Raw genomic sequence first — 20908 nt, 5'->3', positions numbered from 1 at the left:
GTGGATAGTATTACATTAAAAGGAGGCAGTAAGTCCAAACCACTTTGCTAGCATGAGATTTTCAGCCCCTAGAGGAGACTGGAAATCTTGGTAAGCTATTCCTTGAAAAATTAGTTCAGTGTGCTGCCAGGGAAAGCTAGGCATCATTAGGAAGAGAACTAAAGAAAGATAAAAATAAACATCCCCCTGTACAAAACCAAGTTTTGTCCGTGTTTGTAATATTGCCCCTTCTTTTCATCCCTAAGAAATATGTATCAGAACTGGAGACCAAATGAAGTGAAGGGTTTAATGAAAACATGTAAAATGATTTTTTTAAAAAATCCAGTTTTTAAAGACAGAGGTAATATTATCAGACTCCATCAAGCGATGAGAAGAACTTGTTCACCAGTTCTTAGGATCTGTATTGGATAGAGAGCACCTTTTCAAATTAGAAATAAATTTAGCTTAATTACTGGGTTGCTCTTATCAATAGTAAATAAATAAAATTTGTTAACAGTAGAAGTAGTAGAAATTAGAAATAGGGTCTAGAAGGGTTTTGTGTCTGTGTGTGTGTGTTTTTAATTAAAACTTTTAAGCTAATTGTAGGAGTCTCATGCATTTGTAAGGATAATACAGAGGGATCCTTTGTATCCTTTACCAGTTTCCCCTGGTGGTAATGTCATGCAAATATAGAACAATATCATACCCAGATATTGACACTGATACAATCTACTCAGGTTGTTCAGATTTCCCTAGTTTTAGTTGTACCCACTTATGAGTGTGTGTATTTGTGTTAGTCACTCAGTTGTGTCCAACTCTGTGACCCCATGGACTGTAGCCCATTAGGCTTCTCTGTTCATGGAATTCTCCAGGCAAGAATACTGGAGTGGGTTTCCTTGCCTCCTTCAGGGGATCTTTCCAACCCAGGGATCAAACCCAGGTCTCCTGCATTGCAGGCAGATTCTTTACCATCTGAGCCACCAGGGAATTCCCACCACAGTCAAGATACAGAACAGTTTCATCACCACAAAGGTACCTCACATTGCCCTTTTATATCTGCTTCACTCCTGCCTCTCATAAGATTTTTGATAAATTATTGGATTAATATGTTTTATAACTTGTAAGGGAATCCAGGAATATTTGGAGAAGTATATATTTTTATAATATTATTTTTAAATATTTTATTTATCAGATTAATTGTTGTCATTCAGTCTCTAAAGTGGTGTCCAACTCTGGTACTGCAGACTCTTTGCGACTCCCATGGACTGCAGCACACCAGGCTCCTCTGTGCTCTCCTATCTCCCAGAGTTTGCTCAAATTCATATCCATTGAGTTGGTGATGCTGTCTAACCATCTTATCATCTGCCACCCTCTTCTCCTTTTGCCTTCAATCTTTCCCAGCATCAGGGTCTTTTCCAATGCGTTGGCTCTTGGCATCAGGTGGCCAAAGTATTGGAGCTTCAGCTTCAGCAACAATCCTTCCAATGAATATTCAGGGTTGATTTCCTTTAGGATTGACTGGTTTGATCTCCTTTCAGTCCAAGGGACTCACCACCACCACAATTCAAAAGCATCAATTCTTCACCTCTCAGCTTTCCTTATGGACCAACTCTCTTGTACGTGACTGCTGGAAAAACCATAGCTTTGAATATACAGACCTTTGGCAGCAAGGTGATGTCTCTGCTTTTTAATACACTGTCTAGGTTTGTCATAGCTTTCTTCAAAGGAGCAAGCATCTTTTAATTTCGTGGCTGCAGTCACCGTTCGGAGTGATTTTGGAGCCTAAGAAAATAAAATCTGTCACCACTTTCACTTTTTCCCTTTCTATTTTGCCATGAAGTGATGAGACCGGATGCCATGATCTTAGTTTTATGAATGTTGAGTTTCTAGCCAGCTTTTTCACTCTCCTCTCATACCCTCATCAACATGCTCTTTAGTTGTTCACTTTCCACCATTAAAGTGGCATAATCTGCATTATCAGATTAATACGTACACTTTTTTTGTTTTTGTCCTCCATGAGCTTTATATTAAAGGTCAAATATTGCTTTTAATGAAAATCCGTAATCCACTATTTTTTTTCATAGTACACTTTTTTATGTATCAAATATAAGGTTCAAAGTAAATGATAATAGATGTTTTTGAAGCTAGGAAAGTAGGTATGCCATTCCCAGTCAGATGCAAACTTAGTTATCACATACATAAATCAAAAATGACACGAAGCAGGAAAAACAGAAGAACTTCCTTTGCTTTCCGAAAACAGCCAAGAAACCAAAGAAAATTATTTTTAAAAATTCAGAGAAGAATTTTTTTTCATAGTAGCCAACATGCCTTCCTTAGGTATTAAGACATATTTCTGTTCATAACCTTAATACAGCCATATTTTTACTCTTTATGAAAACCAAGTCTCCCAGTAAAAATGGTATTTTACCACACTAATCTTTCAATTCCATCACTAAAAATGAAGTTATACTGACCAATTTCTAACCTCTTGGAACATTCTGCATAATGAACTTTAGTCACTGGAATGAGTAATTGCCCAGAAAAGCAGCGCTGTCTGAACTGTGGTACGATTTGTAGTCAATATTCTTGTTTTCCAGTAAAAAGGAGATCTCATAAGAAGAAACACTGGGCTCCTTGTGGTTTCATTGATCAGGAGAATGTTTCTGATCTGCTTCTGAGCAAACATTTCTTAATAGGTTGATCACCGATCTGGGGTCTTCACTCATAATGACACTGCCAGACACGATCATGTTAGCTCCTGCCTTTGGCATCATATCTCATGAATTTCTGCCCTCCAAACCCAGGTTCCACTGTCATAACCAGTGCTATATCTATCTGATTAGCCCATGGTACCAGATACTCAACTGTAGTTCCTGGTTTGATTGCAATGCCAACCTTCATTCTGTTTTCCTATGTGTCTTTGATCAAAGCTCCTGGGTTCTCAGTAGCCTCGAGATGAAACATATATTAATTGGCTCCTGCTATAGCCATTGGTTTTACCCAGTTTTTTTGTCTGGACACCTTCATGTACATGTCAAAGAAAGGGTCCTGGTCTAGCTGCTTTTGGAGGCTTTCTACCACAGGATGACCAAAGGTGATGTTGAGAGCAAAATGCCCACCCGCCTGTTACATCCAGGTGCAGATAATCTACCTCAGAGTCCAGCATCTGGAGGCACTTGGCCCCTAAACTGGCCACATTACTGTTGAGGATGGATGAGCCAGTTTGTAGCCAGATGCCATGGTGCTGTTTCTCTAGAGCAAGTTACTGCTCAAGAGCCCCAGCTAGATGAAGGCACCTTACCCCAACTGGCCATGCCATTTTTAGTAATCCACTATTTACCCCTTCCTATCACCAAGTCTCACTCCCAGTAGGCAACTCCTTTAAGATTTTCAGTCTTTTTCTTGTATTTACTTCTGTATTTCTAAAAAATAATCTGCTATCCTATTGTGCTCTCCTTATCAAATCAAATTTTTGCTTTTATCAGTATCCATTAGTAAGTAAATATTTCTTATTGAACTATTTAGTATACTACTATGTTTTCTTATGCAACTTATGTTTTTTTCCCCAGGGTTTAATATCATTAATTACCTCAGTGTTTTTAGTTTGTCATTATAATTCATTCAGACTCTCCAACAGATGTATAAATCTCCTCATAATATAGTGAAGCACAGGGTAATCCTTAAATGTAGTTTCTTTCCTTCTTTCCTTTCTTCTCCATCCCTCTAAATATCCTAACCTGTGAAGACTACTGGCCTAATTCCTGTCTACTGTGATCACATAAAATGCTCTTTTAGGAACAGGACCATGATCCAGTAGTATAGTACCTTTATTCATAGGTGTATGATTTTACCTTTTTTAAAAAAGGTAATGTGCATATGATAAAGTGCATTGAGTATACCAATCTTCAGTGCATAACTCAGTTTTGCATGTATAAGTAGCCATAAAACCACCATCCAGTTCAAGATAATAGAGTATTTCTAACACCTCACAAGTTTCCCTCATGCTTCTTCCCAGTCAGTAAACTCCTCTCAGAAATGGCCATTTTTCTGACATTTGTCCTCTTTGATTCATAGGTGTTTAAAGTGTGATACCTGGACAGTTTAAGTCTGATAGAATATATCATACATTTAAGTATGAGGGCTCCCAGGGGTTGGTTATATCCTGGTTTGTGGGCTAGCCCTATTTTGGGCAACAGCTCTACATGGATGAGGCTGAAGGCTGAGAGGATTCTGGAGCAGTTAGGCATTTTAAGACATGTGAGGACTGGATTGTTTTCTAACTTTCCCCCTAGACTCTTAATAAATCTGTATCCTTTTTATGTATCTTAGAAAAAAGAGAAATCCACTCTCTTTTCTGGTAAGTTTGAAGCCTGTTAGGTAATTGAGACAGTTTATAACTAGTGACAAATCAAGCTCAAGTAAGAATGAAGAAAAGAAATGGCAGCCTTGGCACTGTTGTGGTTCTGCCCATTGAGGAAAGTAGTGTTCATTCACTCATTTATTGACCAAAATATTTATTGAGGGAGTACTGTGACCCAAACCCTGTTATTGGGATATAATGATGAACAAAAGAGAAACAGCCTCTTGCTCTCAGGGTGCATGCAGTCAGGTGGAAGAAACAAATGTTAATGAAATCGTTGCACTGGGAGGTAGGGTGTGAGCAGGGAATGTCTGAGGTAAACGCCATGGGGCAGTAACGTGGGAATGGGGTGCAGAGGACTGTGTCCATGAGAGAAGGCTGGAGAAGTCAGTCTGGCTTAGACATCCTAAAGGATGTGGGTGTGTGGATCCCACTAGTTTTATGGTTAGCCTGACAGTGTAGATACTGTCTTTTAATAGAGAAGTTTTCTTTGTGTACACTTTAGAGTTCTATAGGATAGTAGATAAGAGGTTTAAGAAGGGAGATGAGGTCTAGAATATAAAAACGAAGGTAATTCCTCATGTTTCCTGAAAAATGCCTGAGTTTTTTCCTTTCCCTCATTCCTGTGAACTTGACCCACGTTATTCCCTGTTCTAGAGGTGAGGAGACTGAGCCATAGAAAAGCTTTGCCACAACAGTTCTGTATGGAGGCCCAGTTTCTTAAATCTCCTGATTCCTAAGCTAACTCCACTTTTTTCTTGAGAATTTGACATCACCTCTTTGGTATATAAAGTTTACCTCTGGGGAAGAGAACTGAATTATGAAGGGTTACAGAGCCCTGCTGTTGGGAGAGAGAGGATGGTGAAGTGTTACCGTCTGTTCTAGATGATCTTTGTCTTCGGCTTCTTGGCCTCCTTACACAGAGGCCTTGATAAGGGTTTTCTCTGTGAACCAGTTCCACCAGTGAATCCCTGCAGGGTTGGGACTGAATTATTTGCATATTTAGTATGCTATTTAGCCTGTTCGAAATGTATGCTGGTACTAAGCAGTGTTGACAAACACCAAGGCTCTAAACCTGAGCCCTGTTGAATAGCTTTGTCTAGTGGAAGTGTCAGTTGATGATGTGAGATGAAACAGGTCAAGCCTCATAGTCTTTGTCTGAGAATAGCAGCCTGTGAAGACCATAAAACTACTCATGATATGCAGCATATAAACACTGAGGGACTGAGAGATGCTGCGCTTTTGCTCTTCTGTCCTTAAGTGACATGTGGTCAGAGGAGCTCTGCTGAATTGGATCCATCTTCTCAAATTGGCACTGTTTGTCTGTATTTGATTCCCATTGGAGATATAAGCTAAGAGCCGTGGTACTTGAGGATATGACACAGTTCCTTTGTTACAGTAATGAATGTAATAAATTAAGGGAGAGACCCAAAGGAAAGTTGGTTGATTGTCGTTAGAGCCCTAGTTGGAAGTTCAGTTCATGAGTGAGGTCTAGTGTGGCAGGTAGAGAGGGAGATGCCTGTTGCAGCTGGATAAGCTGAGTCACCACTGCAGGTTTACATGTTGTACTGGCCTCACCTAAGGTTGACTGAGTATGATGTGATTTCAGGGTAGCATCTGAAATTCAGGGAAGATGGTATAGTTTGGTTTTCTTCTTGCAACTTTTGTTTTATCCCACTGATTTAGTGACAGTTTCCTGGACATCAAACCCTGTGAACCTCACACAGTTTAGATTTGAAGGCCTGTTGGGGGTTGGGGGGGTGGTGGTGGTTGGCTCAATAAACTAGTAGATTGGAACAGTTTGTAAAAGAGTTAATCCAGAGGTTAAAAACATGAGCTTTGGGATTGGTACCTTGGCCCTGAGGGATTTTTGAAACAAAATGGAGTCTTTCTGTCAGTCACTACAGTGTAGAGTTCCATGAGCCACATCTGAAGGTACTCCTAGCCTCAACGGAAAACCAGGACAACTGAGTAGTTGAAAGAAGAAAGGATTGCCATTTTCTTTCATAAAACTCAAATGGATATCAGTACTACCTACAATTTAATTTGTAAAAGATTTTCAAATATTTATTTTTCCTTTATTTAAAATACTTTAGATCCCTGTACAGCTGTGAAACAGTCCTCTTATAGTTGAGACCCTAGAACATTATGAGAATATTTGGGTCATTTTATTTTTTTGATTGTCAAATTTTTTAGATTTGGATCCTCATAATATGCTTAGAACCATGATGAATTCTCCCTCCATTTTATAATAAAAAATTAATATTTAATAAAGCAACTTGACTGACATCCTGGCTAGGATCATTGGAAATTTGAGTCTGGAAATCACTTCTCTTGATTCTAAGCTCAGTTTTCTTTTTTTTTCTACACCATGCTGCCTTCCTGGAATTGAGCATTGCCTATTTTTTCTTTGTCCATACAGCTTTTGGTGAGAGCTAGCTAGCCAAGACTGATCACCCTCACATCCAAATGTGTGTGACCTGTCTGGTCACAAGCAGATTATACTCACTCAGACACAACTGTCACTTGCTCAGACCAAAGCCTGTGAGAAGATTGATACAAAAACTGTAACAACAGGGGAGGACAGTTAAATTTACAGTGAAACAGCACTGGACAATTTGCTGCTTAGACCAGATTAGCTATAGGTAATTGGCAGTTAAAGAGATCCTGTGTCTTTGAAGTCCTCTACGATGGATATAGAGCTCTATCTAGCAGAAAAAGAAGTATTATTTTTCTAATTGTGTTTGGACATAAGTAGGGTCAGCTGCTGTTTGTGTCCTCTGGGCAGAGCCAGAGTCCTCTCATGAAGACTCTTTTTCCCATTCTTAGCCTGGAAGAGAGGCCTTGCTCATTACTGAGGTAGGGAGGTGGTGTGATCTATGGCATATGTCCTGATAAAAAGCAATTAATGACCTGAAATGTGTGATTACAAACCAGTCTGTGGGCTGGAAGTCTGAGAGATGGAGTTGGGTTCCAGAGAGGAAACGGGAATTTGAACATTTGTTGTTACAGATACAGGGAATGGGGAATGATTGTCATGGCCTATTTTGGTCCCTTAGCTATAGCCACTCAGAGGAGAGTTCTTGATCAGGTGCAGAACAAAGTGCAATAGCAGTGGCAAGTAATTCCAGAATTTGGTACATAGGGAAGTATAGTACAGTTAGGCAGAAGGAGATGAGAGAGGAAAATATATACAGAAACTCCTGCACGTTGAAAGTGCTTTGTGGTCTCTGTAAGGTATTGGCCCTCCTGATTCTGTACTTTCTCTGCCATAAAGTAGCAGGTCAGCGCTTTTCATTTCCAGCTACCATGTTGGTTACCCTTCCTTCTGTGGTTAAACATCTCTGCAGTGACCTGTCAGAGAGTTGATTATTAACTGCATAAAGCCAGGGATGCTGGAGGGAGCAGATGGAAAGTGGTTTGGCTGCTACAGCCAGACTGGTAAAGAATCCTTGGCAATTTTTCCGTGTATCTTTGGAAAGATACCTTCGAAGTTACTATGAAGGCTGCTGGGTTTGGAAAGCTGAATTTCTGAAGATTCACCTGGTTGAAAAGTGGTAGTTACTTAACACACTCAGAAATAGGAGGGCAGTGCTCTGTATAGAACATCAGAACCACTACTTATTGGTTCTCAGGATATGTTTTCTTTGTTTACATTCTGGTCATTCAGAAATTCTAGGTAGTTTTCTAGTAGGGAAGGCACTTTTTGATAGGTACATTAATAGAACTTCAGATTTGAAAAAGGCCCTGGACATGTCCAGGTTACGCCTGCCACACACAGAATTCTTCATGTAATTAGCTTGACTGGAGATGATGCTTTTTCTGATCACTGCTTTTGATAGAGATATGGCTTCATTACGCATTGTAGGTCATTGTTTTGGGAATTTCAGATTATTACATTTTTTTCTCCTGAACTAAACATCTGTCTTTCTGTAACTTCTACTCATTGGTTCCGTTTATACCCTCAGCATCACAGAATAAGTTTCTCTTCCACACTGCAACCTTCATACCCATCTCCCTTCAGTTAACTCCTTACCATACTAAAGAATACCAGTTTCTAAGACCTTTTCTCTTATGAGATGGCTTCTTGATGTTTTACAGTACTCTTGGCTATCTCTCCATTTCATGAATATCTCACGGAAGATATGGAACCTGAAAATGAGCACAGACCATCAGATGTTCTTTTCATCTCCAGCTACTTTTTAAGAAACACTTTAAAAAAAATGTTAATGGCAATATTTCTGCTTACTAGAAAAACCAAAGCAATTTGCCACAACAACTTGGAATTGGGACAAAAAGAATTTGAGGAAGTCTTTTTTTTTATTTTTTTACTGATACTAAGGCTGTAATTTTTGAGGTTAGACATTATTATAAGCATTGATTTTGCCTCATATCTTCTCCAGGAATATATGCATTGAGTTTACCCTTAAAATTATAAAAATAACTTGATACTTATGTTTACAGGAATTATTCAAATTTACACTACACTGAAGTGACTTTAATGTTTCAGATAGTTTTTAACAAGATGGATATATGTATGTTACATATGGAAAATCTGTTGTTTTAACACATAACAAACAACGTGACTCAGTGTAAGATTCTTGAAAAATAATTTTCTCTTCAAAACTATAGATTTTTTATTCTTTTTTAACATTTAATGTTACAGAACAGTCTGAATGTTACAGAACAATCTAAGGTTGGCCTAATTTTGTTCTTTGTAATTTAAAAATTTTGCTAGAATGTGTGCAAGTTTGGCTTTTTAAAAAATTGATTTTGCTGAAAAAATAGTGAACTTTTTCAAAATCTTTTTCAGTTCAAGGTGTTAACTTACATATTATGTCTTGATGGGTTGCTTTTTTCCCATTTGTTCTAGTCTCTTCAGTTTTGCTTTGAGTATTATTAAATACTTCCTTTTAATTTCCCTCATTATTTTCTTTTTACTGTCCTTTTTCCTTTGAAATAGGATCCTCTACTATTGGAATAGTATCCTCTACTACTCCAGAGGAGTATCTCAAATTTTCTTGTAATTTCTTCCACAATTTTAGTTCTGTGCTTTTTTGATTTCTGTATGAATTTTAATTGGTGTTACCACCAATTAAACCACCAATTGGTTTAATTGGTGAATTTTAATTGGCTTTTCATTTCCTTGCATATTCCTTTTTTTTTTAAAAAAATTACATTCTTTTAAGTTCATATCTTTTCACTTCAGCCTGGTATCTTCTTAATGCTCTGCCTTCCTTACTGTCATGCTTTGTTTATCTTGCTCCATACTTGACAGGTCAGCCCATACAGTAGAGTGAGAACTATCAGGAGCTCTCAGTGAGCTCTAACATTTTCTTGTACTTTATATTCTTTCCTTTATATACCCTTCCAGAGTCTCTGTTTCATTACCATCCTGTTTTGTAGAGGAAGAGTTTTTGTTTGTTTTTTAGAGGAAGGTCTTTTGAAAGTTCTGTTGTTTTTCCAAGAATAAAAAAGCATGGGATTGTTCTAATGGTTTACATTACATACTAATGATGGGGCAGCTCCAGGGGAAAGAGGGTCAGTGGTAGGTGAATGTGGGTTGTGCTCTATGCCTCACAACAGTTGCAGAGATTGAAGAGGTGATAAATTATGATATCGGGCAGAACTATGCTTTAATAATGCTTTGTAGTGCAGATTCAGTTGGCGTTCCCATTTCTTTGCCCTTCATAATACAATTATTTTCAGTATTGTGTTTCACTGCCTTATTAACTCTCATTTTCTGTTGTATTCCCAGCGCATAGTTTAGTGCCTGGGACTTAGTAGGCAATTAATACATTTTTTTTTTTTTTAATGAATCAGTAGATAGCATAGAGAATTCCAAGCATTTTACTAAAAATTTCTTCAGAGTTTTAGATCATTTTCAGCAGTATCATTTCTCTAATTCTTCAGAGATTATGTTGCTTTTACCATGCGGGTCTCATTGTTTCGTAGTTCCTATGTTTTCCCTCATGGTTTTTGTTCATCCTTTTATGAAGTAAGATCTGTGTGGACTCAGTGCCAACTGTGGTCAGGTGCTGTTGCACTAAGCTCTCTACTTGGTTAAAGGATGTATTTTCTTCTCAGTGCGTGTGTGCTGTCGCTTTAGTCTTGTCTGACTCTTTGTGATCCTAGAGACTGTAGCCCACCAGGCTCCTCTGTCCATGGGATTTTCCAGGCAAGAATACTAGAGGAGGTTGCCATGCCCCCTCCAGGGGCTCTTCCGACCCAGGGATCAAACCTGCATCTTATGCCTCCTTGTTGGCAGGTGGGTTCTTTATCACTAGTCATTTTCTTCTCAGATCTGTGGCCAAATGGCAGATTAAAGTGCAGTCCTTTCTCTCTTAAATCCCAGTTGCTCTCAAGCATTCACTTGGTATAGCGCTGGTCTCCTAGGGTGACATCTTCTCTTGAACAGTTTCTCTTGAACCCTGGTTCTTTGTTTGACACTGCCTTGAGAGAGAAGGCGGAAAAGTACAATTTGTCTTATCCCTGTTCTATCTATAGCATTTACCTGTTAGATTTTTACTTCATAGGATTCATCGTGCCCCCTCTGGTTTCCTCTTTCTGCTCTGCCATCTTCTGAGGGTTATTTTCTAAATGCACATAGAAAGATGGTAAACAAGGGAGTAATTAAGAACAGAGTTCTTTGGCTTCATGATAAAGTAATATCTCAATGGTATATTTTGGCTGTCAGGTTTTCAAGATGGTACACTCCCCAAGGAAATATATATATTTCCTTTTTTACCACCCACTTCACCCACCCCTCTTTTTAGCTATCTCTGTTCCATGTTGTGAGGCCCTGATGTTTATCAATATAGTGTCATCAGTCTTAAAAGAATAGGGAGACTTATACCACATTCTAGCATTAAGTTTTTTAGTACTGTTCAGTTATTGATAGGGTAACATTTTTTTCTCTGTGTGAGTGTGTGTGTATCTTCATGAGGATTTTAGTGGGAAAGACTACATTGAATTCTGCTATTTAGACATAATTTGAAACCTGGAGTTTAATAACGCTGGCTTAACTGAATGTAAGCTGATGGGTTAAGTCCTCTTTGAGGATTGTCTCCTCTAATTGCAGTTTTTGTCCCTATCCTGATATTGTATTTTTCCCCAGTCCTGTTTACTTTTCTCTTTTGCTTACCTACAATTAGATACCCTCCCCCTGCCCCATATTATTTTTAGTAGGAACAGGCCCTGTTAGTAGAGGGATTTAGCTTTTGCTAGGCAATGTTCTAAATCTCTGATAATTCAAGAAGAAGTATGGAGAAGTGATGTGAGTAAAATTGTGCTGGGGGATGTGCCAGGGCCCGTATTGACTGAGGGAAGATTGCCAGCTGGCAGTGGTAGTAGAAATCAGTCTCTTGGGAATGGGAAACTAGAGGATTCCTAGTTAAATCTTAGCACAGACTCTCCAGGCAGTTGGAAATATTGTACTGTCCCCTGGGGAGATGGAGTGGGAATTAGCTTTTTCCTTGATCCAAAGTGACTTGGTTGGAAATACAACTGAACCTGTTTGTCTTGTCCATTGTGATGTGATAGCCACCTCGCAAGGGACTGTTTTGTGTGGGAGTTTATTTCAGGCTGTCTCTTTGCCTGTATTGTTTCCTTTAACAGCTCTTTACATTTTCTTTTTCCAGCAATGATGTTGTCCACTGGGCATGTACTGACCAATGTGGCAGGTCTGAGAACGTAGCTGAAGCTGAAACTAGGAAAGCTGGGGGCAAGGAAGAGCCTTGAATCTTGAGGTGGGACGTTGACTCTAAGATGTCCTTGAGCAGTGGAGCCTCCGGAGGGAAAGGAGTGGATGCAAACCCGGTTGAGACATACGACAGTGGGGATGAATGGGACATTGGAGTAGGGAATCTCATCATTGACCTGGACGCCGATCTGGAAAAGGACCAGCAGAAACTGGAAATGTCAGGCTCAAAGGAGGTGGGGATACCAGCTCCCAATGCTGTGGCCACACTGCCAGACAACATCAAGTTTGTGACCCCAGTGCCAGGTCCTCAAGGAAAGGAAGGCAAATCCAAATCCAAAAGGAGTAAGAGTGTCAAAGACACTAGCAAACCCACTCCAGGGACGTCCCTGTTCACTCCGAGTGAGGGGGCAGCTAGCAAGAAAGAGGTACAGGGACGCTCAGGAGATGGTGCCAATGCAGGAAGCCTGGTTGCTGCTATTGCTCCCAAGGGCTCAGAGAAGGCGGCTAAGGCATCCCGCAGTGTAGCGGGCTCCAAAAAGGAGAAGGAGAACAGCTCGTCTAAGAGCAAGAAGGAGAGAAGCGAAGGAGTGGGGACTTGTGCAGAAAAGGATCCTGGGGTCCTCCAGCCAGTGCCCTTGGGAGGACGGGGTGGTCAGTATGATGGAAGTGCGGGGGTGGATCCAGGAGCTGTGGAGCCACTCGGGAGTATAGCTATTGAGCCTGGGGCAGCGCTCAACCCTTTGGGAGCTAAACCGGAGCCAGAGGAAGGGGAGAATGAGTGTCGCCCGCTAAAGAAAGTCAAGTCTGAAAAGGTAAGAGGTGGCCAGATCTGGCTGCCCACTGCCAGTCAGAACTGCCCTGGACTAACCACCTAATGTTATGTGCACTCTGTGGGAGGCTCATTAGTTTGTGGGTAATGACCAATTACAAGGTCAGAGCAGCTGGTAATGATAATGTGGTTTTGTTCCAAATTAGGGGATTCCCTGCAGATTCATTAACAGCAGGCCTGGACATTTTGGAGAAGAATATCTGTTGTTGGGGGCAGCTGCTTGGTAGAATGAATTTTCTATAAGCCAAGAACCTCCCACCTTGTCCTTGTCCCACACTTGTTACTAGAGATTGGCATCAGTCTTTATGTGGTTCCCAGCTTGACATTTCATCCTTAGAATGATTGATAAACTTAACAAGTTGATAAGCTTAACAGGCTTTCAGTTGAATGCTGTTTTTAATGGGATAAATGGTGATGCTGGGTCTCTGGAAGAGACAAGGGTTAAATAATTTTCATTGCATGTAATCTACCAAGCGTTCTATTGGTGACTGCCAGAGAGCAAAAGGACCCATTTGGGGCAAGTAAACAATGGAGCAGGAGGTCCTGAAGTGCTTAATCAGCTCTTATGAATTAGTGTTGTGGCCATGCAATTTTGGCCTTGAAAGAGTGTCTTTGGCCACTAACGTATAGTTCTTGGCCAGGTATCTACCTCAACTATTGGTCAAAGTCTCCTGGTGGTTTAATAGCTGCCAAACAGTGTAATGATACCTTGCCTTCTGCTTGACTTGGAAGGACAGGTGCCTACAGCCCCACCAGGGGCTCTCCTTCTTTGGGGAAAGTATCTTAGTTCATGTCTCAGTAAGTGGAACTTGCAGGTCTAGAGCAGAGTGACTGTGCGTCCAGGGTCAGCTCAGGCTGCTTAAACTTGTGCAGTTTACAGTTTCCTACACAGTGGCTGGCCTGGTAATGAGCTCTTCATTGGCTCTTGATTTTCTGCTGTCTGCTCACCCTGTGCTTTCAGCTGATCCCAGTAGATGCAATATAAATTGATTTCTCTGTAATTGCATCAGCTGCAACAGGGAATACCTATTTCCATATGTAAGTGTTAATAAATAGAGGCTGGATGTGTATGTTTGGGTGGTAGTGTCCTCTCAGTGCTGGCTTGTGTTTTCTTTGCTGTAGGTATTTTGGCCCTTGCCTCTGGCACATCTATAAGTCTTAGCAACATCTGGGCTTCCCTGGTAACAGTGCTGTCAATTTTTTTTCCACTAATAACCCAATGGTCTATTCCCTTTTACCAGTGGCAACTGCCAGAGAGACTGCCTGTTTAGGTGACAGATGCTACAGGCCACCTCAGTAGAGTCAAGTCCAGCAGGTTACTGGTGTGGGGCATCCTGTGCTGGCTGTGATTTACCATTTTCTTTGGGGTGCAGATGGGTAATAAATGTTTTAAAGAGGCCTAGGAGTACCAGGAGTTCTTGCTTCTGTTCCAGGCCCTTTAGACTGTTCCCTACATCTGGCATCAGTAAGCTTTTGCCACATATCTGTTCATGTTCATAATCTTTGTTCTTCCTGTGCTGCAAAGTGGCCACTTCTGAAGGTGACCTTCATTTTCCTTTCTGTTTAGAACTCTTGACTCATGTTGCAATCTTATAAGCCCAGTAGTGGTCTGTGGGTGAAAGGATTAATGATGCTTAGCTTCATGTTGGGTTTAAGTCTAAATGTCCTTAAAAGTCTCCAACAGAGAAGCAAATGGAACCCTTTTTCTCTTACAGGTTCAGGGACTAGGTAGGTGGCTGCCCTTCGGATTATAATTGGGCTGAAAGATACAGTATGTTCAGAGAGGAATATATTTTGGTCAAGGGAAGTTTGCTTCTTAATAAGGTAGCTGTGTTACACACTTTGTCTCCCAAAAAGACTGAGAATGGGGCAGTGGAATGAGAGAGAAAAAGGAGAGAGACTGTGCTTCTGTTTTTGGAGGAAAGATGAAAGTGCTGAGAAGTACTTTTAAAAGAGGAGATTTGCTGCACACTTTGCTGTTACTCTAGGCAAGAACCTGCTTTCTCAATTCTTTTCCTTGTTCCCTCAACCCTTCTGGACTGTCTGGTTCTGGGGGGTGCCATTCTAAAGCATTTGGCTGTCGGAATAGATAATTATGTAAATAAATGTTTGGAAGTTGCTAGGAGATGAAAACACTGTGCAGAGAGACAGCATTTCTGGAATGGGAGGAGGGGAAGATGCAAAAGGGAACACAGGTTAGGAATCTTGGAGTAGAGTAGTGTTTGAGAAACAAGGACCCCAGGGTTTGGGGCATAAGGGGTTTTTGAGTCAGTGTTTGATGATTGATAATTTACCTTAAAAGCTAAGTCTTTGAAAACTTATTTAAGGTTTTTCTCTCTGAGCTATGGGCTTGCCTATGGCTTAACTGGTTTGGAATGTTCTGTCCATGTGGGGACAACCAACAGAACCAAAACAGCAAAACAGATGTTTTGATACAATCTAGGAATTACATATGCTGAGCTGGAAACTGTCATGAAGAGGGGAAACTCATAAAATTTGGAAAGGTTCTTAGCTGGAGTCTCCTTAACCCATACCCACTCCTCTACTGCTGCTGCTAAGTCACTTCAGTCGTGTCCGACTCTAGCCCCTTGGAAACAGGAGAGAAGAGAATGGAGTTTGTGGTATAGGACAGAATTGTTACATGTCTACTGCTAGCTAATGAGGGGGATTTGAATATTCAAATTCTCTACTTCAGGATGTTCTTTCTTATCAGGGTATAGGTGTCTCAGTCTCCGGCTGAGCAAATTCCTATCAGCAAAGGAAGTGGATTTCCCTTCATGGGATCTCACTGCCGCTCCCCACACTTCTCTCTGGCAAGGCTCACTGTGCTGTTTCCCAGAGTTCTAGGAGAGACCAGAGATGGCTCTTAGCAACTACTGCTGCCCTAAATTGTCATCGAACACTCCTGCCTCATACTTCCTGCCAGCTGAAGAGATGGGGGAAGGGAATGTTGAGGCATAAACAAGACAGAGCCTTCCGGCTCCTGTCTGCTCCCTTGCCTCTGATTTGATTGATAGGTTGTCAGGTTAGGGATGGAGGGGGAGGTCCTATGAGGGAGGGTGCCGGTCTGAATGTCCCCAGCTTAGTGCTCGCGCTGCTGCTCTGACAGGCAAGAAAAAGAATTTCCATAGCACCGAAGGCAGTGATCTGTCTGGACTTTGAGGTAGGGCTTAAGCCAGGAATTTAAGGTGACCCCACCCCCGCCCGCAAATCTTGTAAAGTTCTAGTGGCTAAAGGATCTAGAAATTTGCAACCAGAAGCTCTCCTTGTCTCTTTAGCTGCTGTTTTTGATCTTGGAAGGTAGAAACACTCTGCAGTGTGCTTTCCCCACATTTGTGTCTCAGCTGCTGCTGCTCTCAGAATGCTGCATACACATACTTACCACTTCCCTCACTAGTTAGGATACAAAGAAAGCTCAAGTGTGCTCTTTGCTCTTTCGCCTTCCGATCATGCTTGCTGTCATATCCTGTGTTCTAAGAGCATCTTCCTTTGCCCTTGATTTTGTTTTCTTGCCCTAGTTTATGCCTTCCAGCTCATTTCTCTCGTGTTGCAATCCCTCATTGCTCAACCAAGGTCAGGTCTCTTTTATTCTTTCTGATCCAAGGCTTTCTCTTTTAACGCCTTCCTCCTTTGCTAGCTGTTCTTTCTCAGCTATCGATGACATAGCAGTGAGCCTTGCTTCCTGAAGCCAAATGTCAAGCATTTTCCTTCATGGAAAAAATTAAAAAGAAGTTGAGTTGATATTTATGGGGGACAGAGATGCATTCTCAAACTACAACGAAGCCTGAGCTTACTTTCAGTTTTTCTTCAGCAGCTATGTTTTCCACCTGGGTGTTGTAATTCAAGGAGGGCCCTGAGAAAGATTATCTAGTCCAGTCTTCTCACTTTATAGAAGAGGGGACTGAGACCAGGGAGGTCATGCGACTTACCTAGACTCTCAGAGGGAGTCAGTGGCAAAGCCGGGGTTTTGTTTACCAAGTTCTTGTGGCATATCGTTACTCTGGGATTCTTAACAAATCCTTCTTTGTTATGAAGGATTCTATTTTCCCACTCTAAAGACTACCTTAACAACATTGGGTATATTAATAAATGCCCAGATGCTCTTAAGACTGCTTTCATTGGTTTTCTGTATTGATTTTAATATTGTAGACACTCAGTAAACAACGGATCTTTGAGTTTCGCTTTCTTTGGTAAGGTGATGATGTTTACAAAGAACAACCATTCGTAGCTGATGCTGAACCTCCTTTATTGTATATACAGAGGGAAGAATGTTACTTTTAACTCTGTACTTTGAGCTTGACTTACTGAGAGTGTGTGTGTGTGTTCTGTAGTATTATTGTTCAGTCAGATTTTCATTTTATCACTGTGGCATTGCCAGCTCCCTCTTTATTTGGCAATTGCAGGTATGAAAAAACAAAACAAAACCCTGCCTTTGTGCTTCTTGAATATATCACTAATAGGCAGAGCTTAAATGTGTTAATATTGTGGATATGAACCATTTTGTAAAGACATGATATACTGTTAGATACCATTATCATCTTTCATTCATTCTGTGTATTAATGGAGTGCGTTTTAGATTCCAGATATTATGCTTAGGACTGGATATATACTGATGAACAGAACAGAAATGGTTGCTGCTCTTTGAGGAGCTTACAGTTTACCGGCTAGGGCAGAGTTCTTGAAATTGTGGCCCATAAAACCATGTGCATGATATCATTCGAGTGTCAGAAATGCATATCCTTGGACTCTACCCTAAATCTGCTAAATAAGTGTTAGGGGTAGGGACCCAGAAAACTCTCCAGATAATTGCTATATACTTTAATGTTTGTGAATTTTCTTTAACCATTGTTAAAGATGGGCACTTCGTAAGGTGGGCATTGAGAGCCACTTCTAACCTAAAACACCAGTCTTGTAAACTTAAATTGCACATTAGCTCTTACTTATAATTTAATGGTTAAGAGTATAAACTCTGGAGCCAAACTACCAGGGTTTGTATCCCAGCCTTGCCACTTATTAACTGAGTGATATTGAACAAATTACTTAACTGAGCTGCCTCAGTTTTCTCGTCTACACAATGAGGAAAACAGTAATTCTTTACTAGAATTTTTATGAAAGTAAATTAGTTAATCCATATAAAACACTTAGAAAAGTGCTTGGCACATAGGGAACATTCGATAAATATTGGAAAAGAAGAAAAACATGATTTGAGTTGAAATATGTCTCAATTGACTCTAGGCAGTAATAAGCTGAACTATCACAACATTCCACCTATACAGGAAGCCCAGTATAAATAGATAAGCACGTTGGCTAAGACTTTATCAGCACTGTTCTCAGAAGACATTCCAAACCTGGATTGGGACCCGTATATGCTTGTGATGTGTTCTAAAGGCCTTGGTATTTATAGTGGGGTTTGGTGAGGTAGAAGACCAGAAATTGCTTTCCAAAGATATTGCAGCGGCCCGTTGAAATTCAGGTTTCATATGAACTGAGTTTCCTTCTTGGCCAGAGCCCTGGCGTGGGGCTGAGTATGTTGGATAGATACTGCTGTGGGTTTGCCAGCATGTGCAGTCTCATGTATGCTGGAAGAGCACTGAATGTTTTTGTTTCTGCACAAGAGTGCATGGAAAATCTAAGTCCTATCCTTAATCTTCCTCCCCCAGTGTGAACTTGTATTTTTGCCATTTGGGTATAAGAGCTGTTACCAACAGAGCTCATCCAGGGAGGTAGCAGGGCTTGGGCTTTCAGGCTGGAGGTGGCTGTAACATGCACAGCTGAGATCCTGCCACTGCTGGCTGTCTGAGCCCTCCTCTCTGTGGTTTTCACTCTTCAAGCCATGCTTGAGTAACCCGCCTCCAGAGCTGCTGACAGGGCTGTGTTCAGAGGCCTTGGAAATTACACTGTTCATTTCCTTATCATCCCCTGACCTGCAGTGCAGAGCCTTCTGGTGCAGGAACAAGGCAGAAAGAAATCCAGACGGCTCCCAGCCAGCATGTGTCAGGGACTACAAAGAAGGAAATTGGACTTGCTCACTTAAAAACCATGGGGTTAGGCTTTGATTTTTGGTTCCTGCCGAGACTTATTTGTGTGTGTGCGCATGTTCTATCTCATTGTGCATGTATAGAATGAGTCTGTACATGGCAGAGCTGTAGAGGAGGAGCGTCTGAAAGTAGAAAGCAGAAAGGAGATTGCTTTTCTCATCAGTTAATTTCCCAGTCTTGCCACTGGGTTGGGCCTGGAAGGATCACCATCAGGAAGGTGCCAGGCCATATTAATATTTTAAAATATATATCTCTCTAGGTACAGTTTAGTCATGGTTGAGAGCACCCACCCAAGTAAGAAGCTTCCCAGGCTAGCTGAGGAGACATTTTTAACAAATCCTATTCTCTGAAGTTGTTCATCCTAGATGACATTGACATAGTCAATGTTTAAGCTACCTAAGAAAGTAGAGTTTGGCCAGTATCGGGTAAAAGGGGTAGCTCTTTTGTGATGGGGGGTAGTATGACAAGGAAAGGTAGGAAGAATTTATAGCATTTTGTGACTTTTTTTTTTTAATTTCTGGTGCAAAATTCTATTATGTTTTCAGAGCGTGTCCCTGTGCTTTTGTCTTATGATCTTATGAAACAGTCTACTTCTTTTTTTCTTTTGGCATTTCTCTTGCCCTAGGAGACCCAAAGGAAACACTTTTCAGAATGAAAAAGTACTATGTGTATGGTAAGGTTCTTGAGCAGAGTGTACAGTCATTTGGACCTTAATTTTCCTTTTTCTGTATTTCTACTACTTTAATGTCCCTCGTGTCTCAACTGGTAAAGAATCTGCCTGCAGTGTGGGAGACCTGGGTTCCATCCCTGGGTTGGGAAGATCTCCTGGAGAAGGGAACAGCTACCCACTTCAGTATTCTGGCCTGGAGAATTCCATGGACTATGTCCATGGGGCTGCAAAGAGTCGGACACAACTGAGTGACTTTCACTTTCACTCTAGTCTATAAAATGCTTGCTTTCTGCAGAGCTATAATATTATGCTGTCTGCTTGCAATGTTGGTTGATATAAGAAATGGCCAATGTCATTTGTGATATTGGAGCCCTTGTGAAGTGGGAAAAAAAGAAGTCTTTTAAGCTTTCAGTCCTTAGAGATATTTTTAAATCCTAAGTGTCTCTCTTGTTGGAAGTGCTCTGTAGAGAAGTGTTTTTACATGAGAAACATGACAGCTAAGATGAGAGGGAATTATTTCCTTTTGTTGTTGTTGTTCGGTCGCTAAGTCGTGTTCGACTCTTTGCAACCCCATGAACTGCAGCATGCCAGGCTTCTCTGTCCATCACTGCTTCCCTGATGTTCACTGAGTCAGTGATGCCATCCAGCCATCTCATCCTCTGTCACCCACTTCTCCTCTTGCCCTCAGTTTTTTTCTAGCATCAGGATCTTTTCCAGTGAGTCAACTCTTCTCTTCAGTTTGCTAAAGTATTGGAGCTTCAGTTTCAGCATCAGTCCTTTCAATGAATATTCAGGACTGATTTCCTTTAGGATTGACTGGTTTGATCTCCTTGCTGTTCAAGGGACTCTCAAGAGTCTTCTCCAGCACCACAGTTGGAAAGAGTCAGTTCTTCAGTGCTCAGCCTTCTTTACCATCCAACTCTCATATCCATACATGACTACTGGAAAAACCATAGCTTTGACTATACGGACCTTTGTTGGCAAAGTGATATTTCTGGTTTTTAATACACTGTCTAGGTTTGTCATAGCTAGTCGTACCTTCTCGTAAAGCAGTGAACCCTACATCAGCAATATCAGCATAGCACCTGGAAACTTGTTAGAAATTCAAGTATCAGACCCCACTCCACATCCCCAAATCAGAAACTTCAGGCTTAAGGCCCAGAAATTTACGTTTTACCATTTGCTCTCCCACTGATCATGTTATACTTTAAGGTTTGAGATCCACTGTGGTAGAGCACGTTTCCTCTTAATAGTGAAGATCAAATTCACCATAAAGTTTAAAAGGTAAAAAATAACTCTGGACAGTAGGTATGATTTTTTTTTTTTCCTC

General features: G+C 40.9%; 1 protein-coding gene and 1 pseudogene across 5 annotated transcripts in view; one reads left to right on the top strand and one right to left on the bottom strand.

The window, feature by feature from the left end:
* The window catches only part of ZNF609 (zinc finger protein 609), a 202892-nt gene that overhangs the window by 15283 nt on the left and 166701 nt on the right, over positions 1 to 20908 (top strand). For 4 of the 5 annotated variants that reach the window (XM_055537662.1, XM_055537659.1, XM_055537661.1 and 1 more), the window contains exon 2: positions 11980 to 12853. The exons of the other annotated variant lie outside the window; for it this stretch is intronic. In XM_055537662.1, coding sequence (XP_055393637.1) covers positions 12107 to 12853 — 747 coding nt within the window. In that variant the 5' untranslated portion in view covers positions 11980 to 12106. The remainder of the gene's footprint in view (positions 1 to 11979; positions 12854 to 20908) is intronic. 5 annotated transcript variants of the gene reach the window in all.
* LOC129622099 (ribulose-phosphate 3-epimerase-like) lies at positions 2622 to 3298 on the bottom strand (annotated as a pseudogene).

This window comes from Bubalus kerabau, chromosome 10 (genome assembly GCF_029407905.1).
Source record: "Bubalus kerabau isolate K-KA32 ecotype Philippines breed swamp buffalo chromosome 10, PCC_UOA_SB_1v2, whole genome shotgun sequence".
Lineage (NCBI taxonomy): Eukaryota > Metazoa > Chordata > Mammalia > Artiodactyla > Bovidae > Bubalus > Bubalus kerabau.
The sequence above is the reverse complement of the archived record's forward strand: the minus strand, read 5'-3'. Positions and strand labels throughout refer to the sequence as shown.